At 63.4% G+C, this 23,206-nt stretch overlaps 3 protein-coding genes across 12 annotated transcripts; all 3 read right to left on the reverse strand.

Annotated features, from left to right (window-relative positions):
* Positions 1 to 1,435: 1,435 nt before the first annotated feature.
* Positions 1,436 to 13,477, reverse strand: DMTN (dematin actin binding protein). 7 transcript variants are annotated; one of them, XM_041424758.1, is made up of 17 exons: positions 12,999 to 13,451; positions 9,542 to 9,605; positions 8,875 to 8,931; positions 7,718 to 7,792; positions 6,848 to 7,003; positions 5,864 to 5,908; positions 5,668 to 5,776; positions 4,348 to 4,404; positions 4,123 to 4,275; positions 3,933 to 4,042; positions 3,750 to 3,855; positions 2,695 to 2,756; positions 2,546 to 2,594; positions 2,087 to 2,094; positions 1,827 to 1,886; positions 1,658 to 1,738; positions 1,436 to 1,580 (listed from the first exon to the last, which is right to left on the reverse strand). In XM_041424758.1, exons 3-17 carry the CDS (start codon positions 8,890 to 8,892, stop codon positions 1,467 to 1,469), a joined length of 1,203 nt encoding a protein of 400 aa, XP_041280692.1. In that variant the 5' UTR covers positions 8,893 to 8,931; positions 9,542 to 9,605; positions 12,999 to 13,451; the 3' UTR covers positions 1,436 to 1,466. The 7 variants fall into 7 exon arrangements, 6 of the variants coding, with proteins under 6 accessions (XP_041280692.1, XP_041280696.1, XP_041280698.1 ...); XM_041424762.1 differs by having other exon boundaries at positions 7,718 to 7,789; positions 12,999 to 13,450; XM_041424764.1 differs by lacking the exon at positions 12,999 to 13,451 and adding an exon at positions 10,506 to 10,594 and having other exon boundaries at positions 7,718 to 7,789.
* LOC121346701 lies at positions 12,682 to 15,012 on the reverse strand. Its single transcript, XM_041424731.1, has 3 exons — positions 14,769 to 15,012; positions 12,999 to 13,193; positions 12,682 to 12,857 (listed from the first exon to the last, which is right to left on the reverse strand). Exons 1-3 carry the CDS (start codon positions 15,010 to 15,012, stop codon positions 12,682 to 12,684), a joined length of 615 nt encoding a protein of 204 aa, XP_041280665.1.
* Positions 15,013 to 17,899: 2,887 nt separating this feature from the next.
* Positions 17,900 to 23,033, reverse strand: NPM2 (nucleophosmin/nucleoplasmin 2). 4 transcript variants are annotated; one of them, XM_041424710.1, is made up of 10 exons: positions 22,529 to 23,033; positions 22,235 to 22,313; positions 22,052 to 22,137; positions 20,409 to 20,525; positions 20,205 to 20,298; positions 18,607 to 18,716; positions 18,418 to 18,446; positions 18,304 to 18,340; positions 18,063 to 18,123; positions 17,900 to 17,958 (listed from the first exon to the last, which is right to left on the reverse strand). In XM_041424710.1, the coding sequence occupies exons 1-9, from the start codon at positions 22,604 to 22,606 to the stop codon at positions 18,079 to 18,081; spliced, it is 675 nt and encodes a 224-aa protein (XP_041280644.1). In that variant the 5' UTR covers positions 22,607 to 23,033; the 3' UTR covers positions 17,900 to 17,958; positions 18,063 to 18,078. The 4 variants fall into 4 exon arrangements, with proteins under 4 accessions (XP_041280644.1, XP_041280647.1, XP_041280646.1 ...); XM_041424713.1 differs by having other exon boundaries at positions 22,235 to 22,294; positions 22,529 to 23,030; XM_041424712.1 differs by having other exon boundaries at positions 22,235 to 22,294; positions 22,384 to 23,030.
* Between the last annotated feature and the right edge of the window lie 173 nt (positions 23,034 to 23,206).

The raw sequence follows: 23,206 nt of genomic DNA on the forward strand, positions 1-23,206 counted from the left end.
TCGGGATCGGGATGGGGACCGGGACAGGGGCCGGGATCCGGACCGGGATCGGGATCGGGACAGGGACCGGGACGGGGATCAGGATCAGGATCAGGACCGGGATCGGGATCAGGATCCGGACAGGGACCGGGACAGGGACCGGGATCGGGATCAGGACAGGGATCGGGATGGGGATGGGGACCGGGACCGGGGCAGCGCTGGCCCGGCCCGGCTCGGCTCGGCTCGCACACGCCCTGCGGGCCCCCAGCACAGCCCGGCCGGGGCGGGAGGAAGGCGGGGAAGGCTCCGCGTCCTCCTCGGAGCAGCACCGCCATCTGCAGGGACCCGGCCTCGCGTCCGGGGGGAGTTTTGGACGAGAGGGGGAAGCAAAGCTGCGCAGCCAGGCTGGATAAAGCCATTTCACCTTTAATTGTAAGCAAAAAATCACTCTCACGCGGATTCTCCGACACCAGCAAATAAAATAAACTCTAACAAAAACAGAGAAAGTGAATCACTGTAGTCCAGTCGAAAACAACCCATATTTATATATATATTTATAGATATGTCGTTTGTAGCAGTGAAAGGCAAGTATGGGCCAGTGAATTCCCGATAAATTACATTCTTTACATCCCAACAAGGTCTAGCGGCTGGAAAGTGGCTGGAAACAAAAACCGGGGAGCGTGGAGGGGCCGGGGGGTGCGGGGAGAGAGGGGTCCTGCCCAAAACGTGTGCCTGGAGAGGGGAGGGGGAAGGGAAGGTGCTGCCCGGTGCCGAGCCCTGTCCCGCGGCCGGGAGGGGACGGGGACAGTGCCCGGCCCCGGTGAGAGCCGCGGTGCCGTCGAGCCGTGCCCTGCTCCAATCCACCGGCCCAGCTCATCATCCATGCCAGTTCAGCGCCCTCCTGTGCCCCCCAAATCATCGCCCCTGTGCCCCCCAAATCATCACCTCAGTGCCTTCCTGTGCCCCACAAATCATCGCCCCTGTGCCCCCCAAATCATCACCTCAGTGCCTTCCTGTGCCCCACAAATCATCGCCATGCTCCAGGAGCTGCCCCAGGGACCCCCACCCCAACTCTGCCACCCCCGGGGTGCTCCCCCTGCCCCTCTGCCCAGCCCGGAGCCGAGGGGGGGGTTGGCAGTGTCCTTGGGGTCCCCTCTGCAGCACCTGGCACAGGAGGGACGGGGGGCACAGAGCTGGGGGGCTGGGGGGGGGTTAAGCTGGGATTTGGGCCTGGCTTTGCCGGGAGAACGTCGGTCTGGCAGTGTCGGCCCCCAGGCTCTTCCCAAGCCTCAGGGTGGGGCACAGGGGCACCTTGGGGGGCGCAGGGGCACCCCGGGGTGGGGGCTGGGGGGCAGCGGACCCCCAGGGAGGAGGGGACCCCCCAGAGCCCCCCTTGTGGAGCCGAAAGCAGAGCCAGAGTAAAAACCGGCTGAGAGCCCTAAAGCGGTGACACGGCGCGACAGGGACGGAGCTGGCCCGAGGAGGACTCAGAAGAGGAAGGCTTTCTTCTTCAGCTCGTTGCGCTTCCACAGGGCCAGCTTGCCGAACTCCTCCGGCGACATCTCGAACACCTTCAGGAAATCCTCGGGGGACAGGTGGCGCTGCGGGGAGGGGACACAGCATGGTGACACGGCGCAGGGACCCCCCGGGAGCCCCCCCAGCCTGGCACAGCCCCCACCTCCAGCCTGGTCCTGTCCACGCCGGGCGGGAGCTTCACGCGGCCTCGGTTCGTCACCATCAGCATCTCATAGGGGTAGATCTGCAGGGGGGGGGACACGGGGCTGTGAGACCCTCCCCGCGCTCCATCAAAGCCCCCCCGACCCCTGCCAAGCCCCCAGCCCCCTCACCTTCTGCTCCAGCATGCTGGGCAGGGAGTTCCCTCTGTCCATGCGCCCGCGCTGGCCGTTCTGGGGGGGCAAAGCCTGAGGTCAGCCCGGCCCCCCGCCCCCCAATGAAGCCGAGCCGAGCTGAGGGGCTCCAGCCTGGGGGTGCCAGAGCCTCCCTCCCCCTCCAGGGACCGTCCCCGAGGTGGCCCCGGTGGCCGAGGCCCCTCCCCCACGTCACCGTCTCGCTGGGTCTCGGTGTCCGCGGCCAGGTGAGCTCTTACCTGCAGGGCTGGACAGAGAGAGGAGGGGGCTCAGCCTGGGGACCCCGCTGTGCCCCCACATTCCCGCTGAGCCCGGGCTTGTGCCACCAACTCCCAGTCCCTGGGGACACACCCACACCTCCCAGGGCACCCCCACATTCCCAGGAACATCCCCTGGGACACCCCCACATCTCCAGGACACCTCCAGGACACCCCCACATCCCCAGGATACCCCCACACTCCCAGAACACTCTCACATCCCCAAAACACTCCCACATCCCTGCAGGACATTCCAGCACCCTCAGGACACCCCCACACTCCCAGGGACACCCCCATACCCCCAGGACACCCCCATACCCCTGGGACAACCCCAGGACACCTCCACTTCCCCAGAACATCCCCAGGACACCCCCACAGCCTCAGGCCACCCCCTGGACACCCCAGATCCCCAGGACACCCCACTCTCTGCCCGGCCCTCACCAGGGCTGCCCTTCTCGCTCCCCGCCGAGCCGAACTCTGCCGACTGCAGCTGCGGGGGGACAGGGACAGGGTCACAGGGGTGACCCCAAACCCCTGAGCGGGCTGGGGACACCCCGGGCAGGGTGGGGGGACAGCTGAGAGCCGCTTACCCGGGTGAGGGTGCTCCGGCCGGAGGCGGGGAGGGAGGAGCTCTTGGAGCTCGTGTGGAGGGCTGGGAGAGAGGCAGAGACCGTCAGGGACCTTTGGGGACACAGGTGGGGACGGAAAGGGACAGGCAGGGATGGGCAGGGGCGTTCAGGGACCTTTGGGGACATTTGGGGACATTCAGGGAGAGACAGGGACAGGCAGGGATGGGCAGGGACCATCAGGGACCACCAGGGATAGGCAGAGACCATCAGGGACCTTTGGGGACCTTCAGGGACGGGCAGGAATGGGCAGGGACAGTCAAGGACCTTTAGGGACAGGCAGGGATGGGCAGGGGCATTTAGGGATGGGCAGGGATGGGCAGAGCCTGCCAGGGATGGACAGGGACCATGAGGGACCTTTAGGGACCTTAAGGGACAGACAAAAATCACACCACAACAGACAAGGACAGGTAGGGATGGGCAGGGACCTTTAGGGACAGGCAGGGACAGGCAGGAACCATCAGGGGCCACCAGGAATGGGCAGAGACCATCAGGGACATTTAGGGACCTTAAAGGACAGCTAGGGACAGGCAGGGACATTTAGGGATGGGCAGGGACAGGTAGGGATGGGCCGGAACATCAGAGATGGGCAGGGATGGAGCAGGGACCATCAGGAATATTTAGGGACAGACAGGGGTGGGCAGGGACCTTTAGGGACATTTAAGGCAGGCAGGGATGGACAGATACCATCAGGGACATTCAGGGACAGGCAGGGATGGTCAGGGATGAGCAGGGGTGCAGACAGGCAATTGGGATGTACAGGCAGGATTTGGGAGGTGCAGGCAGGGTTTGGGATGCAGGGACAGGCAGGGATGGGCAGGGGTGCAGGCAGGCAATTGGGGGGTGCAGGCAGGATTTGGGATGTACAGGCAGGGTTTGGGAGGTGCAGGTGGGATTTGGGAGGTGCAGATGGGATTTGGGGGATAGAAGGGGGTGCAGGTGGGATTTGGGGGGATTTGGGCATGCAGGCACCCAGAGATGAGGAGGGAAAGGGCCGGCGTTCAGACGATCCCACTCACACGTGTGGAAAGGCGTCCGGTCCGGCAGCGAGCGAGTTTTCCTCCGGATCGGGAGCGACTTCTCCATCTCCTCCTTCAGGATCAGCTTCCCGAGGTTGGAGGTGACCTGGGAACCGAGGGACACCCCTTGGGATCGGTGCCAGCGCACCCCCAGCCCCTCAGAGCTGCCGCCCCGCCCCTGACCTTGCTCAGCTCCTGCCTCTGGAGCTCCCGCAGGTTCTTCATCTCCTCCGTCAGATCCTCATCCTCCTCCTCCCCTCTCTTGGACGCCATCCGCCTCCTCCACTCCGTCTCTGCGGGAAGAGGGATGTTCCAGCCATTCCCAGCCCTCCCTGGGGGCTCCAGGAGGGAAAACCCCGCTGGTCCCACCTACCCACGACGGCCAGCGACGGCGGGCAGGGCCAGTAGTCGGTCTCGATCTTGGCGGGCTGGTTGGGATCCGGGGGCTGCGCCGCCGGGAATTTGGAGGATTCGATGATCAGGTCCTCTATGAGATGCTTCCCGTGGTGGGCGCTGGAATGGTGGTCTGGGGGCACAGGGAGGGTGAGGCAGCAGCCCGGGGTGCCCCATCCCATGGGATGGACGCCCCCACACTCACCTTTCTGCCGGTAGATCGGGGGCTTCTTGTAAATGTTGAGCTCTGTGGTGTCGGTCTCTGGGAGAAAAAAGGGATTTGGGGTTGGGAACTCATGGGAACTCAAGGGATTGGGAGCTCATGGGATTGGGAGCTCATGGGGTTGGGAATGGGCACTCATGGGAATGGGATTGGGAGCTTGGGGGGTTGGGAATGGGAATTTGTAGGGATTGGGAATGAGAACTCATGGGATTGGGAATGGGAATTTATGGGGTTGGGAGCTCATTGGGCTGGGAACGGGAACTTGTGGGGTTGGGAATGGGAGTTCATGGGGTTGGGAGTTCATGAGGTTGGGAGTGGGAACTTGTAGGGATTGGGAATGAGAACTCATGGGATTGGGAATGGGAATTTATGGGGTTGGGAGCTCATTGGGCTGGGAACGGGAACTTGTGGGGTTGGGAATGGGAGTTCATGGGGTTGGGAGTTCATGAGGTTGGGAGTGGGAACTTGTAGGGATTGGGAATGGGAGCTCATTGGGCTGGGAATGAGAACTCATGGGATTGGGAATGGGAGCTCATCGGGCTGGGAATGGGAACTCCTGGGATTGGGAGCTCATGGGGTCGGGAGCTCACGGGATTGGGAACTCATGGGGTTGGGTATGAGAGCTCATGTGGTTGGGAACCGGAGCTTATGGGGCTGGGAATGGGAGCTCATGGGTTTGGGAACTGATGGGGTTGGGAACGGGAGCTCATGGGAATGGGAGCTCATGGGAATGGGAACGGGAGCTCATGGGAACAGGAGCTTATGGGGTTGGGAATGAGAGCTCATGGGAATGGGAACTGATGGGGTTGGGAATGGGAGCTCATGGTTTTGGGAACAGGAGCTCATGGGAACAGGAGCTCATGGGGTTGGGAATGAGAGCTCATGGGAATGGGAGCTCATGGGGTTGGGAATGGGAGCTCATGGTTTTGGGAACGGGAGCTCATGGGAATGGGAACTGATGGGGTTGGGAATGGGAGCTCATGGGAACAGGAGCTCATGGGGTTGGGAATGGGAGCTCAAGGGGGTGGGAATGGGAGCTCATGGGGTTGGGAATGGGAGCTCATGGGAATGGGAGCTCATGGGGTTGGGAATGGGAGCTCATGGGGTTGGGAATGGGAGCTCATGGGAACGGGAACAGGAGCTCATGGTTTTGGGAACGGGAGTTCATGGGAACGGGAGCTCATGGTTTTGGGAACAGGAGTTCATGGGGCTGGGAATTGATGGGTTTGGGAGGAGGCTCCAGGACCCCGTGTCTGGCTCGGGCAGCGCTGGGGTCCAGCTCCGGGGGGCCGGGGCCGTTACCGGGCCGGTGGAAGTGCTGGACGCTGCTGCGGGTGGGGGCTGGGCCCTGGCGCGAGGGGGGCAGCAGGGTGCTGCTGGGGGGGCGGCTCTCCAGCCACTCCCGGATGACCTGCGGGAAAACGGGATGGGGGTCAGAGACCCCTCCCCAATCCAGCACCACCCCCTCCTCCCACGGCCCAGCAGAGCCGGTGCTCACCTCTGGAGATGGAGGAGGAGACATGGATTTGGGAGACAGGGAGCGCTGCAGAAGGCAAGGAGATCATTCATTTTAATTCTTTTAAAATTTATTTTATTTTATTTTATTTAAAATTTATTTTTATTGTTATAATTTACTATGTTATTTATTACACAATTTTATTAATTCATTTATAATTTATAATTTTATTTTCAAATTTATTTAATTCTATTTTTATTACTTTTATTTTAATTAATTTAAATTTATTTTAAAATTAATTTTAATTAATTTAATGGTTTTTACTGAATTTTAACAATTTTAATAACCTCCACAAACTGTTACGAATTATGATGTATTTTAATCAATTTTAGATATTTTTGTGCTGGAATAATTTTATTTTTATTGTTATAATTTATTATGTTATTTATTATACAATTTAAATTCATTTATAATTTATTCTTTTATTTTAAAATTTATTTAATTCTATTTTTATTACTTTTATTTTAATTAATTTAAATTTATTTTAAAATTAATTTTAATTAATTTAATGGTTTTTACTGAATTTTAACAATTTTAATAACCTCCACAAACTGTTACGAATTATGATGTATTTTAATCAATTTTAGATATTTTTGTGCTAGAATTTTTTTCGGAATAATTTTATTTTTATTGTTATAATTTATTATGTTATTTATTATACAATTTAAATTCATTTATAATTTATTCTTTTATTTTAAAATTTATTTAATTCTATTTTTATTACTTTTATTTTAATTAATTTAAATTTATTTTAAAATTAATTTTAATTAATTTAATGGTTTTTACTGAATTTTAACAATTTTAATAACCTCCACAAACTGTTACGAATTATGATGTATTTTAATCAATTTTAGATATTTTTGTGCTAGAATTTTTTTCTATTATTCTAGAATTCGATTCCAGCTCAGTGATCCTTCCAACCAGGTGGGATTCTCCCAAAAAAACCCTCAGGAAATTCCCCCTCACCTCCCGGCTCCGGGGCAGCTCCACGTGCTCCATGAGCGAGTAGGTGAAATGGGGTTCGTAGATCATCAGGTCGGGGCGTTCGATGTCCAGGATCGCTTTGTCCTTGGGGATGGCAGCCAGGTCCTTGTAGCCCAGGACCTCGTTGTCCATTTTGGCCTGGAAAGAAGGAAAAATGCCTTCATTTGGGGTGCAGAAGGGAAGGAAGGAAAAACTCCTTCATTTGGGGCACAGAAGGGAATTTTTTATGAGGTCCTTCTAGCCAAGGACCTCATTGTCCATTTTGGCCTGGAAAGAAGGAAAAATGCCTTCATTTGGGGTGCAGAAGGGAATTTTTTATGAAGTCCTTCTAGCCAAGGACCTCATTGTCCATTTTGGCCTGGAATGAAGGGAAAACTTCTTCATTTGGGGCACGGAAGGAAATTTTTTACGAGGTCCTTGTAGCCCAGGACCCCATTGTGCATTTTGGCCTGGCATGAAGGGAAAATGCCTTCATTTGGGGGAAAAAAGGGATTTTTTTACAAGGTCCTTGTAGGCCAGGACCCCATTGTGCATTTTGGCCTGGAATGAAGAGAAAATGCCTTTTTTTGGGGGGGAAGGAAGGAAGGAAGGGAGGAAGGGAGGAAAAATGCCTTCATTTGGGGCACAAAAGGGAATTTTTTTATGAGGTCCTTGTAGCCCAGGACCTCGTTGTCTATTTTGGCCTGGAAAGGAGGGGAAACGCCTTCATTTGGGGTGCAGAAAGGGATTTTTGGGAATGGGGAGGGTTCATACCCTCCAAGGCCGTGCCAGGGGGATGGAGGGCGTTTGGGGGGGTCACATCCCGACCCCAGGGATTTAGGGATGAGGTGGGAAGGTGGGAAAGGTTCTTACCACGATGCTGGAGGGAGAGCCAGGAACGCTGGATCCGCGGGAAGAGCAGACGCTCCCAGGGGAGGTCAGAGGCTGCTGGATGGAAAAGGGGGGATTTCAGCCCAGGAAGGGGCTCGGGGGTGTGCTCGGGGAGGGGGGCAGGGGACACCCCTGTGCCCACGGAGCCCAGATTCCTTGGGGATGGGCGTTTCTGGTGGGCGCGGGCCGGCAGTGACAGCGGGGAGGTGACAGCGGGGAGGTGAGAGCGGGGAGGTGACAGCGGGGAGGTGACAGCGGCTTGGCCAGGACACGCTGCCGCTAGATGGTGCTGCCAGGCTGGGCTGGGGACGAGGAGGAGGAGGAGGAGGAAGGCAGGGCCCTGCTCACAGCAGCCCATGCCCTTGGCCCCCAGCCCCGTGTGCCCTCCCTGCGTGCAGCGCTCCCCCTTCTCCCACACCCTGCCAGGACCCCCAGCACCCCCAGCACCCCACCTGGACCCCCAGCACCTTTCCTGGACCCTCAACACCCTTCCCTGGACTTCCCAAACCTTCTCTGGACCCCCAGCACCTTTCCTGGACCCTCAACACCCTTTTCTGGACTCCAAAACCTTCTCTGGACCCCCAGCACTTTCCCAGACCCCAGCACCTTTCCCGGACCCCCAGCACTTTCCCTGGGCCTCCAAAACCTTCTCTGGACCCCCAACACCCTGTTCTGTACTCCCAGAACTTTCCCCACACCCCCAGCACTTTCTCTGTACCCCCAATGTCCTTTCTTGGACCCCCAGCACCCTTTCCCTGGACCTCCAGAACCTTCTCTGGACCCCCAGCACCCTGTTCTGACCCAGCACCTTTCCCAGACTCCCAACACTTTTCCTGAATCCCAGCACCTTCCCTGGACCCCCAAACCCTCCTTGGACCCCCAAGACCTTCCTTGAACCCCCAACACCCAGTTCTGGACCCCCAGAACTCTGTTCTGGACCCCCATCACATTCCCAGACGCCCAGAACGCTGTTTTGTATCCCCAGCATGCAGTTCTGGACCCCCAACATCCTCCGTGGACCCACAGAACCCTGTTCTGGACCCCCAATACCTCCAGCACCCAGTTCTGGACCCTCAGCACCCTGTTCTGACCCCCAAGACCTTCCCGGACCCCCAGAGCCCTTCCCCAGCCCCCCTCACCTTCTGCAGTCTTTCCATTCAGCTGTGGGCTGGCAGGGCTGTGTCAGTCACAGGCTCCTGTGGGGACAGCGGGGCTGTGGGCACTGCCAGGGTGGGCACAGAGCCCCCCGGGTGGGGGTCCCATCTCCCACCGCCCTCCTGGCACGGGCTGAGCCCCGCACGCCCCACACCGGGCACGAGGGTGGCACGTCCCCACTGCCAAACATCGCTGTGCTGGCAGCAGGACGCGCCTGCCGCGAGATGCCACTGTGCCCCAGGCAGGGACAGGGAGGGGACAGAGGGGGACAGGCAGGGACAGGCGGGGACAGGGAGGGACAGGCAGGGACAGGTGAGGGACAGGGAGGGGACATGGAGGGGACATGTGAGGGACAGGCAGGGGACAGAGAGGGACAGGCACAGGCAGGGGACAGGCAGGGACAGGCAGGGAGAGGCGAGGGACAGGGAGAGGACAGCGAGGGACAGACAGGGGACAGGGAGGGACAGGCAGAGACAGGCAGGGGACAGGGAGGGGACATGGAGGGACAGGCAGGGGACAGAGAGGGGACAGGGAGGGGACAGGGAGGGACAGGGAGGGGACAGAGAGGAACAGGCAGGGGACAGACTGGGACAGGCACAGGCAGGGGACAGGCAGGGACAGGGAGGGGACAGGCAGGGACACCGCACTCACCGCTGCCTCTGTGGCTCCACATCCCTCTGGGCGCCGACGCCGGGCAGGGGCTCGGGTGTTCCCTCTGCAGGGAGAGGACAGAGCTGGCGGTGACTCGCAGGGCGAGTGGGGGACAAACCTCCCCTTGTCCCCACGCTGTCCCCCGTGCCCGCTGCGTGTCCCTGCGCGGTGGCTGCTGACGGTGCTGGCGAGCGGAGCGGCGGCAGTGTCGCCCTTTTGTCCCGCGGCCTCCAGAAGGCTCCAGCGGCAGCGGGACGGACTCGGCCCCCCGGAGCCCCCGGGGCTCGGGCCCGGCCGCGCTCTAAAGCCACAATGCCGAGCACAAAGGGGAAAATTCCCCATTCTGCTCCGAACTTCTCCTTTCAGAAAGGAGGGAGTTGGGAAAACTCGTGCGGGCCGGGCGGTGACAGCGACAGCGCCAGCAGCGGGGGCAGCTCCTACCCTGAGCCCCAACCCTGCAGAGCACGGGGGTGGCACCGCCTTTGGGGACACCAACCCCGCTGTCCCCCAGCCCCGCGAGCGCAGAACTCGCTCCCGTGGGACGCGGAGATGGAGCAGGAGCAGATCCGAGAGATCCCGGAGCATCCTCGGGCTGCAGGAGGAGGGGGCCCTGCCCGCAGCTCCGCGTCCCCTCCCTGGAGACCCCCCCGCCACAAAGAACCCCCAGATTTGTCCCTGGCACGGGGTTTAGCGCGGTGACCCCCACCCCCAGCACCTCCCCGGGGACCGGGACCGGTGGGGTGGGCACCCCCGGCGCGGCACAAGGCTGGCATTGTCCGGGCGGGCACAGCCCTGTGCTCACACTTTCCAGCGCCGGAGCCAGCCTTGCCCCCCGCCTCCGGTCGCGCTCCGGGGCGCTGGGGACACCGGCGGGGCCGCGGTGACAGCGAGCAGATGGAGGCGATGGCGGAGAGCGGGAGCGGCGGGAGGGTGGGTGCGGGGCCGGCGGGGAAGGAAAACAAACCCGAGCCGGGGGTGCGGAGAGACGCCACAAAACTGGCGAGGGGTGCCAGGCCTGCACAACCACCTCGGCCGCGGTGTCCCCCCCCCGCCCCTCCCCGCGCTCTGGGGACGCGGGGACAGCTTATCAGGCGCAGGCAGGGAGCCACCGCCCCGATGGCAGCCGCGTTCCCCATGGCAACCTGCGATCGCCCCGCGGATCCGCGGCCAGGTCCCCGCGTGGCCCGAGATAAGGGCGGCTCGGCTGTTTGGGATTTTCCTGGCCGGGAGAGCGAGGGGGAGCGGGGACAGGAGGGGGGGGGACGCAGCGTGTCCCCCTCCCAGGGAGATGCTGAGGGGACGCACGGCGGGGAGAGAAAAGGGCTGGGCAGGGAGCGTGGGAAGAGGGGGAGAGGTGGAGGAAGGAAGGATGGATGGATGGATGGACGGACGGACGACACACGTGCGGGCGGGGCTCACCGGGATGGAGGGGTGCCGCTCGCCCCCCCGTGAGGGGGAGCCAGGGCTGTGCTGCCGCGGGAAGAGGCCGGTTCCCTCCTCCCCACCCCGAGGAAATCCGGATTTGACTTTTCGCAGCCGCCAAAGCCATCAGCGCCCGGCCCCGGGCCAGGGGCCAGGCCGTGAGAACCCCCCCACGGCCCGTGGGGGAGCGGGAGGGGACCCCCCAGCCTTCCTCCATCATCCTCCTCCTCACCCTCCCTTCCCTGCCCGTGCCGCCGTGTGCCCGAATTGCGGCACGGCTGTCGCGGCCGGCGGCCAGCAGCGACAAGGGGGGGGGACACCCGGGGTCACAAGTTCCCTGAACAGACGGTTCCCGCCAGCCCTGGGAACGGTGTCCGGTGCTTCCCAGCGCGGCCCAGCCCAGCCCCGGCCTCCTCCTCCTCCTCCTCCTGCTGCTGCTGCTCCTCCTCCCACCACAACCTCCAAACAAACAGCGCGTCGAGGCCCGGAGCATCCTCCCCGCTCACCGGGGAAACCGAGGCACCGCCACACGCGGGGCCCCACCGGCAACCTGATCGCGACAGCGACGAGCCACGGGCAGCTCGTGGGTCCCCGACCCGCGGCCCGCCGGTGTCCGGTTCCTCCTTTGTCCTGTTTCTGCCGCTGCCATCCCCGCCGGGCCAGCGGCAGCGAGCCCGTGGCTATCGACCGCTGCCCGGGCACCGCGGTGGCCTCAAAAGCCACCAGCTGCCACCCCCGGGGCGTTTTTCCGTGGCTGGGATGGACCTGCCGCGGGCACGGGGATGCTCCGTGCCTCAGTTTCCCTGGGTGGAAGGTGGATGGGGAGGGGAGGGGGGAATAACAACAATCCGCCCACCCCATCCCGGAGCGGATGGAGATGAAGGAGGCATTTCCACCTCCTCGCTTCCTCCCATCCGCGGAATCTGGGCCAACGCAGCCGCCCCCCTGCCCTGCCAGGAGGCTCCGAGCCCCGCAGAGAGTGGGGAGACATGACCTGAACCCCAAAACTCCCTGGGATTGGGGGGGGGGGCTCCTTGCCCGGCCCCCCTGCCCCGATGGCCACCCCACAGCCCGCTCTGGGCCGCTCCTCACGTGGCTCGTAATCTGGGATTAAAGTGGGATTAGCCTGCTCATCCCGCACGCGGAGGGACCCGCTGGGGATGTGTGAGCAGGCCTCGCCCTCCGGGGCTCCACTGGGGGTTTGGGGGCGCCCCCGCACCCCAAAAACCCCCCCGGTTCTGCCAGGCCTGGGCCCGGCCCCACGGCACGCCCAGCATTGGGTACCCCGGGGTGGGGGCCTGGGCACCCCAAAACCGCACCTGGGGGCACTCAGGGGGGGCTCACACCTGACGGGACAGCCGGGGGGTGGCCTGGGGTCCCGAGGGGGGAGGTGGTGGCCCTGGAATGAGCCCAGCCTGGCCACCCCCCTGCGTGCCCACAGCAGGAGCTGAACCCCCCCGAGACAGCTCCATCCGCGGCCAAGACATGGGGGGGACGCCCCAAATTCTCCCCCTAAATCACACCCCGATGCTCCGTGGAGGTGGGGAGGAGGGGATTTCGCCCCTCTGGGTTCTGCCAGGGGGGTTGGGGAGCCCCAAAATCCCGTGTCCGTGGCAAAAGCTCGACCACCACAGCCAGGGAGCATCAAACGCTTCCCGGGGGGGTGGGATTGGGGGGTGTCCCCCAGCAGCAGCTCTGAGACCCCGCAAATTCACTCCTCAGGTGGGGCAGGGCAGGGCTGGGCTGCCCCGGCCTCCTCCCTCGGCATCCGCCGTGCCCGTGGCGATGCCCCCGGGGAAGGGGCACAGGGGGGTCCCGGGGGGCGCTGCGAGCGCTGTGGTGCCGCGGGGGGTGGGGGCCCTCCGCCCTTCCCCCAGCCGGGTGTGGGGACGAGCTGGGCGACAAAATGCGGGGCACCCCCGAGCCCCCCCCGGGAGCAGCGGCACCGAAAAAGCGACGGGAAAACGGAGAGCGACCCCCCCCACGCCAGCCGTGTCCCCAGCCCTGTCCCCGTCCCTGCCGGCCGCTCACTCACCTAAGGCCGGGGACACCGCATCCCTCCGGCCGCGGGGGGATGCCCTGCGCTCGCTCGGCCCCCGACTGGCGCTGCCGGGGCTGCGGCGCATCCGAGAGCGGGGCGCGGGCGGGCGGGGGAGCCTATCACCCCCCGGCAGCCCCGGCCCCGATAACCGCGCCTGGGCGGCGTGCGGGGGCGGCTGCGTGAGCGCTGCTGGGAGGGTGGAGGAGTGCGTGGCTCCCGGGGGGGGGTGGTGGTGGCCGCGTGGGTGCCGCTCGCCCGTCCCCAGCTCGCTGCTGGCTCAGTCCCTTTCCCAACAAGAGGAGAATTAGCCGGCATCATGACGAAGCAGTATTGGCTGCCGCTCCTCCCGCTCGCCCGGCACAAAGAGGGAGGAAAACAGGAATAACCCGGCCTGCGCCGCTGCCAGGGGCAGCCCGGAGCCCCGGCACCCCCCCGGCCCCCGCTGGGCACCGGGCGCGGCGGCCCCCGCTCCCCCCGAAGCCTCTCGGAGGGATTTTGGCACCCCCAGCCCCTCTCGGGGCGGGGGCTGAGCGCCTCACGGGGCTGCGGCAGCGTGGGGAGCGGGGCTGGAGATGGCACCTGCCGCCCAAGCCGACCCCCAGGCTGGGTCTGGGGGTGCTGCGCCCACCCCTCGCTGCCCCGGGAAGGGAAATCCAGCGGGAAATTCCATCCGCGGGACCGGCGCAGTCCAGGGAGGGGTGGCAGGTGCTGGGAATCTGCCAAAACCGAGCGCTGGGCTCTGGCCGTTGATGCCCCCCACGCCCCAATCCCCCCACCACGCCCTGGGGGTCGCGGTCCAGCCCCGGTTCTGGGGAAGGGCTGGGCAGGGCAGGGCGGCTGCGGCCACCTCCATCCCTCTGGAGCCTCTCGGAACGTCATCCCGGTGTCCCGGCATCCGGCACGGGAGCGGAGCCGCGGCCGGACCCCGCCGGGGGCGGCGGGGCTGCGTTGGTGCCGCAGCGCCGGGATCCGGAGTCTATTCCCGGCTCTGTGTGGGAGCGCTGCCTGGTGACAGCAGCTCCCTTTCTGGGGCTCCTCCTCGCTGCTTCTGCTCTTCGCTGCCTCAGTTTCCCCCCACCCGGCTCAGGAAAGGGTTGCTGAACCCCTCGGGATGCACATCTGGGGGGAGATGGGCACGCAGGGGGAGGCAGAACCTGGGGTGTGTCCGGGGATGGAGCCCGGGGTGCACATCTGGGGGAAAACACACCCAGGGCTGCACATCTGGGGGGGATGCAGGCCCGGAGGTGAACACCTGGCAGGGGTACACCCCCAGGGGGATTCACACGCGTGTCCTTCAGCGCCAGGGCCGGCCTGGCTCGCCGGAGCATCCCGGCCCGGGCTCCGCCACGCCGCCGTCCCCCCGCACCCGGGGGGCTCCGCCGGCCCCCGCCGCCCCCCGGGGCCGTGCCCGTGAATCATCGAGGCTGCGGCCGCCTCTCCCCCGCCACTAACCCAGTTTCTCAAGCATGAAGACGATCGCAGCGGCTGCTCGGCGGCTGCCACCTGCGCCCGGGGGCTGCTCGGGCTCCTGACCCGGCCGTGGCACCGCCGCCCGGCCCAGCGCTCCGGGGGTGCCCTCAGGGACGGCGCGAGGAGTTTGGGGGTGCCCCGATCCGTCTCCAACCCGCAGCTCCCCATCCACCCACCCACAGCCGAGCCCGGCCCCGCCGGGTCACCCCCGGCCCCGCCGCGCCCTTCAGAGCCCGGCCCGGCGCAGGAGATGCCGGGGGGTGCCGGGGTGGGGGGCGGGGGGTCAGGCCCTACCTTCAGGGGAGCCCATGGCCCGCCGCAGGCTGCGCTGCCGGTCCGCCGGGAGCCATCCCCGCGCCGAGCATCCCCTCCCGCCCCTGCGCCGCACGCACGTTGCCACAGCGACCGCCCCCCGCCCGCCGCAGCCCGGGATGGGCACCCGGGAGCTGCGGGAGCGGCCTCGGGGCTCGCCGGGAGCTGCAGGGTGGGAAGGAGAGGCCTCGGGCTTCGGCGAGGGGTGGAGGAGGTGCAGGAGCATCCTAGGGAGTCACAGGGGGATGAGAGGGCAGGACAAGGCTGTGGACACAGAGGGATGGAGGAGTGCAGCGGCATCCTTCGGCCTCAGTGAGGGATGGAGGAGTTCCGGATAATCCTCTGGATTTAATGTGGGAGGTGCAGGACAATCCTCTGGATTTAAAACGGGATGCAGGAGGTGCAGGGGCAACCTTTGGCCTCGCTGAGACATGGAGGATGTGCAGGACAGACCTCCAAGAGAGGAGGAAGTGCAGCAACATCCATTGGCCTCACTGAGGGATGAGGGAGTGCAGGACAATCCTCTGAATGCACAGAGGGGTGGAAAGAGTGCAAGACAATCCTGTGCATTTAGTGAAGGATGGAGGAGGTGCAGGAGTATCCCTTGGCCTCAGTGAGGGATGGAGGGAGTGCAGGACAATCCTCTGGATTTAGTGAGGGATGGAGGAGTGCAGGGGCATCCTTTGGCCTCACTGAGGGATAGAGAATGTGCAGGATAAACAACCTCTGGATTTAGTGAGGGATGGAGGAAATGCAGGAGCATCCTTCAGCTTTCACAGAGGGATGGAGAACATGCAGGACAATCCTCTGGATGCTCAGAGGGGTGGAAGGAGTGCAGAGCAATCCTGTGCACACACACAGGGATGCAGGACGTGCAGAAGCATCCCTTGGCCTCCCCACCCTGCGGGATGTGCCCAAGGAGCATTCCCACATTCCCAGGGGGACACAACCCCTGTGCCCCTCTGTGCAGGAGCTGCCTGACCCCAAACCTCCCCCAGCACCTTCCTGCAGGGCTCCAAGGAGCCTGGTGACCTCCACTGGGGGCTGGACACACCCCAGGGGACACCAGCCCCGTCACCCCACAGTGGCACCCCCTGTCCAGCTCATGGCACCTCTGTGCCGTGACTGGAGGGCAAGGACAGGGGGTTTGGGCTGGCGGGGGGTGGCACCCAGCACCTCTGCAGCCAGGGGGGCTCTGGGGAGGTGCCCTCGACCCCCCCAGGACAGCCCCAGGCCCTGGGAAAGGCTGGCAGCAGACTCCTCCAGGGCACTTTCTGCACAGAGCACATTCCTGTTCCCCCGCCCAGGTCTCACCTCAAAAAACAAGAAAGAAGCCGTGCCAGGGTTTTTTTTCTCTCTCCTACTCCAGCCATAATTAAAAAGGACTCACCCTTCTGAGCCCTTTCTATCCTGGGAGGTCGAGAAGAAAAAGAGGGGAGGAAAGGGAAAAACCCTGAGAGAAAGGAGAGGAAGGGCTTGGGAAGGAGGAGAGAGAGGAGAGAAGAAAAAGGGGACAGGGGAAGAATTAAAGCAGAGATGACACAAAGGGAACTCCTCTGCCTTTGAAGCTTTGGCTAAATTGGGGAAGGGGTGGCAGGGGCAGGGAGGGTGCAGACCCAGCCTGCTCCTTTCTCAAAACCTTCTCCTTTCAAGAAGGTCTCGAATTCCTGCAGGAACAAGGAGCCGGGGCTGTGGGGGAGGACGAAAACGGGAGGGGAAGAATAAAATCACGGCGGCCGTGGGCTGACTCCGGCCGCGCACCCGGGCTCTGCCCGCCCTGCCCGCGGGTGCTGCCTTTCCCTCCTGCGGTAGAGCTCCACTGAGCTCCAGCTTTTGGGGTTTTCTGCCCCCCAGCCCAGCCGGGTGTGTCGGGGCGGGGGGAGCCCCGGTTCGGGGATTTGGGCACCCCCAGGGTCCGGCTGCCGCCTCCGGGGCATTGGCACAGGGGAAGGCGATTGTGGGGAGGGGGCACCCCAGTGGGGCCGGGGGGCTTCTTCTCCTGCTCTTCTCCACCCTCCGGCTCCAGGGGACCCCCAGCGCCACGCTGTCTCCTCGCCATCGATGCCACCTCGCCCCCGGCCGCCCGTGCCCAGCCCGGTGCCCCCGGGCAGGGCCGTGCCCGCAGCCCCCCCGCTCCACGGAGCCCGCCCCGGGCTGGGGGGCTGGGGCAGGAGGAGGGGACGGGGGAGGTGGGCTCGGCTTGGGGGGTCCCCAGCTGCCCCCGCCCCAACCCTCGGGGACAGTGAGGTTTTGTCACCCTCTGGTACCACCAGGTGCCAGCGCAGCCCCTCACCCTCCACAGGAGGGTCTCAGGAGCTGCTCCAGCGCTGGGGGGCTCCGGGGACCCCCGCCCCTCGCAGTCCCGCAGGGGGGCTCCGGGGATCCCCCAGGCACCCTTTGCTGGCCAGGGAGGTGTTAAATACCTGATAAATCCGCGGCAGGGAGCTGGGGAACTCGGGGGGGCCAAACCGCCATGGGGGGGGGTCCCCGAGGGGCAGCACAAGAGAGGGGGGTCCGTTCAGAGCTCACCTGCCTTCGCACTCGTGCCTCAGTTTCCCCTCTGGAGAGGCGGGAGCAGCGGGGAGCCCACCCCCCATCCGCAGGGGGGTGGGGGGCCCGATTCCTTAAAACCAACCCAAATTAACCCCCCCGGGCAGGGAATTCAGCCCAACACCACTTTGCAGCCCCCCAAACGGGGCAGGGCCCGGTTCTGGAGCCCCTTCCCTCCAGAACCCCCCTGATCCCGGGGGGCCATTGATGGACGTGGAGCCGGGGGGCGATTGATGGACGTGGAGCCGCCGCCGCCCCCGGGATGTGCCCGGAGCTCTGAGCACAGCCTGCAGGACAGCACCGGCCCTGTCCCCTCTGTCCCCACCCCGGGGGTGCAGGGTGGCGTTAACCCCCCCTCACTGCCCCAAACGGGGGTTCAGGTCCCCACTGGGACACCCGGGGGGCTCCCCTCAAATCCCGGCCAGGTCAGTGGCACCCCATCCTGTCCCTCTAATCCCCCTCTGTCCGGGGTGGGGGGCAGCTCTGGTCCCCCCAAATCCAGGGTGGGGGGTGCTCCCGCAGCCCCCCCCGCAGCAGCACGGGGATCCAGGAGTGCAAAATGTGCTTTATTTTGGGAATGACACCACCACCACCACCAGCTGCTGCTGCTGCCTCCTGGCACCTGGAAGGGAAGGAGGAAAAGGGTTTTGGAAAAGTGACCCCGCTGTGGGGTCGGAGCCGCCCCCAGGGTCCGTGGGGACCCGGGCTCGTCCCCCCAACCCTCACCTGGATGGAATTCCCGTCATTTCTTGGCCGCTGCTTTCCTGCCCCGGCCGGCTCCGCGTCCCTGCGGGAAAGGGGAGGGGGCTGAACGCGGGGGGAGCCCCCAAATCTGCGCTTTGCCCCCGTTTTTGGGTCCAGCGGCTGGTACCCGTCACACACCGACCCTTCCCCGCCCCCCCAAAACCCCGGCCCGTTATCCCGAGGGATTGGGGGGGGGGCAGGGGACGCCCCGATCTGCTCCTACCTTGGCCGGGGGGGGACCCGCGGGGGCGAGGCTGTTCCTGCTCGGGAGAGAAGGTGGGGTTGGGATTGGGGTCCCGGCCAGGGGGACCCCCCCATCCCAGGGTTTCATACTCACGGCTCCTCCTCCTTTTCCCGCTTCCTTTTCTACGGGAGAGAGAAAGAGATGGAGGGTGGGGACTCTTCCTCCCCCAGGGATGAAGGCCGCGGCTCATCCCCGTAACAGAGAGGAATTTGGGGTGGCCGCCCCCCTTCTCCGAGCCAAGGGACCCCAAAACCCCTCCGGCCCCACCCCTCAGGTGCTGACCTTGGCAGTGCTGCCCTTCTGGGCACCTGAGCCCTTGGGGGGCTTCTTGGGGGCCTCCTCTGCTGCTTCCTCTTCTTCCTCCTCCTCCTCCTCCGAGGTCAGGTCCATGACTGCGGGAGAGGCTGGCTGAGCCCCCGGACCCCGCTGGGGGGACCGGGGGACCCCAATACCCACGGGACACGTAGGGGGGGTTCAGGGCATGGGGGACACCCCAATACTCATGGGACACGTGGGGGGAACAACACCCTGATACTCCCTGGACACATGGGGGGGTCAGGGAGACCCCAAAAGTCACTGGACATGCAGAGGGGGGTCAGGGAGTAGAGGGGACCCCGATACTCACTGCACATGCAGGGGAGGGGGTTCAGGGGACACACCGATACTCACTGGACAGGTGGGGGGGGGGTCAGGGGACTCCGATACTCACTGGGCACATGGGGGGGTCAGGGGGACCCCGATACTCACTGGGCACATGGGGGTGTCAGGGGGACCCCGATACTCACTGGGCACATGGGGGTGTCAGGGGGACCCCGATACTCACTGGGCACATGGGGGTGTCAGGGGGACCCCGATACTCACTGGGCACATGGGGGTGTCAGGGGGACCCCGATACTCACTGGGCACATGGGGGTGTCAGGGGGACCCCGATACTCACTGGGCACATGGGGGTGTCAGGGGGACCCCGATACTCACTGGGCACATGGGGGTGTCAGGGGGACCCCGATACTCACTGGGCACATGGGGGTGTCAGGGGGACCCCGATACTCACTGGGCACATGGGGGTGTCAGGGGGACCCCGATACTCACTGGGCACATGGGGGTGTCAGGGGGACCCCGATACTCACTGGGCACATGGGGGTGTCAGGGGGACCCCGATACTCACTGGGCACATGGGGGTGTCAGGGGGACCCCGATACTCACTGGGCACATGGGGGTGTCAGGGGGACCCCGATACTCACTGGGCACATGGGGGTGTCAGGGGGACCCCGATACTCACTGGGCACATGGGGGTGTCAGGGGGACCCCGATACTCACTGGGCACATGGGGGTGTCAGGGGGACCCCGATACTCACTGGGCACATGGGGGTGTCAGGGGGACCCCGATACTCACTGGGCACATGGGGGTGTCAGGGGGACCCCGATACTCACTGGGCACATGGGGGTGTCAGGGGGACCCCGATACTCACTGGGCACATGGGGGTGTCAGGGGGACCCCGATACTCACTGGGCACATGGGGGTGTCAGGGGGACCCCGATACTCACTGGGCACATGGGGGTGTCAGGGGGACCCCGATACTCACTGGGCACATGGGGGTGTCAGGGGGACCCCGATACTCACTGGGCACATGGGGGTGTCAGGGGGACCCCGATACTCACTGGGCACATGGGGGTGTCAGGGGGACCCCGATACTCACTGGGCACATGGGGGTGTCAGGGGGACCCCGATACTCACTGGGCACATGGGGGTGTCAGGGGGACCCCGATACTCACTGGGCGGTCAAGGGGACCCCGATACTCACTGGGCACATGGGGGGTGTCAGGGGGATCCCGATACTCACTGGACACATGGGGGGGGTCAGGGGGACCCCGATACTCACTGGACACGTGCTGGCCGCTGACGAAGAGGGGGCCGGAGCCGGCTCGCAGGCGGAAGGTCACCGGGGGGGTCAGCTCCACTCCGGCCAGCGAGGCCTGGGAAACGGGGGAGGAAACAATTCCTGGCAGCCCCCTGGGACAGCAGCAGCCCCCCAGCCCCCTCCCCGGGACAGGAGCCCCCCCAGGGCAGCCCCCCGGGCACTCACCGTGGGCAGCACCGAGGGTTTCAGCGTGGCCAGCGGCACCGGGGCGCGGCTGTCGCCGTCCTCGGCCACCACCTCCAGCACGTGGAACTCATCCCGGGCCGCCTCCCCCAGGCACACCTGGGCAGCAGGAGAACCCCTCAGACACCCCCAAATGCAGCCTGCACCCCCCTCCCCCCCCCGGGGTTTTTGGGGGTGAAGGCAACCCCTGCCCAGCCAGAACACGGAATTCATCCCGGGGGGTTGGGGTGTATTTTTTTTTGGGTTTTAGGGGCTTTTTAGTGGGTATTTCTTTGGTTTTGGTTTTTTTTTTTTTTTGTGGGGTGGGGGTATTTTTGGGGGGTTATCGGGACCCCTCGCAGCACCCGGCACGGGACCCTCAAGGATTTTTGGGGGGCAGCGGGGTGAGCACGACCCCTCCTCAGCCCCCATCCCCAGGGATTCATCCCCCCAAAAACGGGGATGCCCCAGGAATTTGGGGGGCTGAGGGACACAATCACCCCCTCCCCGCCGGCCACCACCTCTCCCACATCCCGATTAATTAATTAGTTAATCCAGGAATTAATCCCAGGCAGTGGGAAGAACAACTCCCCCTTAACCCCCTCTCAACACCCCCGGGATTTTGGGTTTTTTGAAGTATTTTTGGGGGGTTTTAGGGTTTTTTTTACGGGGGTATTTTTGGGGTTTTAGGGGTTTTTTTGGGGGGTATTTTTTGGGTGGCATTCTTTTAGATTTAGGGGTTTTTTTTTTAGGGAAGTATTTTTTGGGATTTTGGGGTATTGGGGTATTTTTTAGGGTTTTTTTTGGACTGCAGGGACTGGGAGCACTGGGGAGCCTTGCTGGGAGGGGGGTCACAGATCTGGGGGTCCCTGCCCTGGGGTCCCTGTCCTCGCAGAGGGGTCTCAGATTTGGGGTTCCAACTTCGGTGTCCTGGGGGAGGTCACAGAGCTGAGGGGTCCCAGCTTTGGGGGGTCCCAATCCTGGGGGGTCCCAGTTCTGGGGGGTTCCCCCAATCCAGGAGGGTCCCAGTCCTGGGAGGGGATCCAGCTTTTGGGGGGCCCCAGATTTGGGGTTCCCTGTCCATAGAGGAAGGTCCCTGTCCTGGGAAGGAGGTGCCAGATTTGGGGGTTCCAACTTTTGGGGTCCCTGTCCTGGGGGGACGACACAGTGCTGGGAGGGGATCCAGGTTTTGGGGGGGTCTCAATCCCGACAGAGGGGTCCCAACCTTGTCCCCTGGGAGGAGGGGAACCCCAAAAAGAAGCAAACCCCCAGAACAGGAAGAGAGGAACCCCAAGGGCAGGAAAAACCCCATAAAGGCGGCGAGAAAACCCCCAAAAGGGGGGTGGGGGGGGTCCCCGAAATGGGGTTTTTAGGGTTTTTTTTACGGGGGTATTTTTGGGGTTTTAGGGGTTTTTTTGGGGGGTATTTTTTGGGTGGCATTCTTTTAGATTTAGGGGTTTTTTTTTTAGGGAAGTATTTTTTGGGATTTTGGGGTATTGGGGTATTTTTTAGGGTTTTTTTTGGAAGGTATTTTTTAGGGGTTTTTGGGGTTTTTTGGGGGAATTTTTTAGGGTTTCGGGGGAGGTATTTTTTGGGTCTTAGGTTTTTTTTTTTTTTGGGGTGGGGTATTTTTTGGGGTGACGCACCGTGCGCAGCACCAGCTGCTGCTCGCAGTGCCAGTCCTCGGTCACTTGGAAGGTGCAGGAGCTCCTGGCGCTGCTCAGCTCGCACCCTGCGGGGACAGGAGGGGTCAGGAGGGGACAGTGCCACGCCTCGGGGGGGTCCCCGACAGGGGGGACACCCCGGGGTGGGGCGGGGGTGGCACTCACCCCAAAGGACGGACACGGGTCTGTCGGAGCCGCTGTCGGTGCTGTCGGTGAAGGACATGGCTGGGGGGGGGGACACGGCCTGGTGGGGGGGGAACACGCAGAGCTGTAGGACCCCAAAATTTCGGGACCCCCCACCCCAAAACACTCACCCAAAGCAGCACCGCAGTTCTCAGCGCCAGGGGAACCCCACAAACAGCGGGGCCGCCCCCCCGCGGCACTTATGGGGTCGCAGAGACCCCGCCCACTCCCCCCCGAGCAATTAGGCGGCAGCCGCGCTGTTAATTAGTTAATTACCCCCTTCAGGTGGGGGTGCTGATGAGCGAGGGAGCCCCAGCAGCCCGCACGCTGTGACAGGTCACTGTGTGGTGACATCCCTGCTGGTGGCCCCACCCTGAGTGTCCCCGGGTGTCCCCGTGCCCTGGGTGTCCCTCGATGTCACCTGTGTCCCCTCCCTGTCACCCCGTGCCCCTCAATGTCACCTGTGTCCCCTCCCTGTCACCCCGTGCCCCTCGATGTCACCTGCGTCCCCTCCCTGTCACCTGTGTCCCCTCCCTGCCACCCCGCGTTCTCCTGTGTCCCGTCACGTCACCCGTGTCCCCCCGTGCTGTCCCTCGATGTCACCTCGTGTCCCTATGCCCCGCGTGTCCCCTCCATGTCCCCGTGTGTCCCCCACCCCACCTGTTGTCCTGTGTCCCTCCATGTCACCCCGTGACCCCCTGTCCCTCTGTCCCCCCCGTCCTGCATGTCCCCTCGTGTCCTGCGCCCCCCGAGTTGTCCTGTGTCCCTCGATATCCCCCCCCCGCCCCACGCGTCCCCTGTCTCCCCCTGTCCCAATCCTGGGGGGTCCCAGTTCTGGGGGGTTCCCCCAATCCAGGAGGGTCCCAGTCCTGGGAGGGGATCCAGCTTTTGGGGGTTCCCTGTCCATAGAGGAAGGTCCCTGTCCTGGGAAGGAGGTGCCAGATTTGGGGGTTC

Source organism: Onychostruthus taczanowskii, unplaced genomic scaffold (genome assembly GCF_017590055.1).
Source record: "Onychostruthus taczanowskii isolate IOZ18803 unplaced genomic scaffold, ASM1759005v1 scaffold84, whole genome shotgun sequence".
NCBI lineage: Eukaryota > Metazoa > Chordata > Aves > Passeriformes > Passeridae > Onychostruthus > Onychostruthus taczanowskii.

Bases quoted from the DNA above. Each gene is read 5' to 3' on its own strand.
- DMTN (XM_041424758.1), bottom strand. The intron at 7,004-7,717 runs GTAAGAACCTTT...CCTTCTTTCCAG, and splicing joins GCTCTCCCTCCAGCATCGTG to GCCAAAATGGACAACGAGGT. The intron at 4,276-4,347 runs GTGAGTGTGGGG...CTGTGCCCCCAG, and splicing joins CCCGATCTACCGGCAGAAAG to ACCACCATTCCAGCGCCCAC.
- LOC121346701 (XM_041424731.1), bottom strand. From the start codon at position 15,012: ATGCTCCTGCACCTCCTCCACCCCTCGCCGAAGCCCGAGGCCTCTCCT. The intron at 13,194-14,768 runs GTAGGGCCTGAC...CCACCCTCCCAG, and splicing joins GGCCATGGGCTCCCCTGAAG to CAGCGCTCACGCAGCCGCCC. The intron at 12,858-12,998 runs GTGAGTGAGCGG...TTTGTCGCCCAG, and splicing joins TGCGGTGTCCCCGGCCTTAG to CTCGTCCCCACACCCGGCTG.
- NPM2 (XM_041424710.1), bottom strand. From the start codon at position 22,606: ATGTCACCACACAGTGACCTGTCACAGCGTGCGGGCTGCTGGGGCTCC. The intron at 22,314-22,528 runs GTAATTAACTAA...CCCCCCCACCAG, and splicing joins AGCACCCCCACCTGAAGGGG to GCCGTGTCCCCCCCCCCAGC. The intron at 18,124-18,303 runs GTAGGAGCAGAT...CCTTTCCCGCAG, and splicing joins CGGGTCCCCCCCCGGCCAAG to GGACGCGGAGCCGGCCGGGG.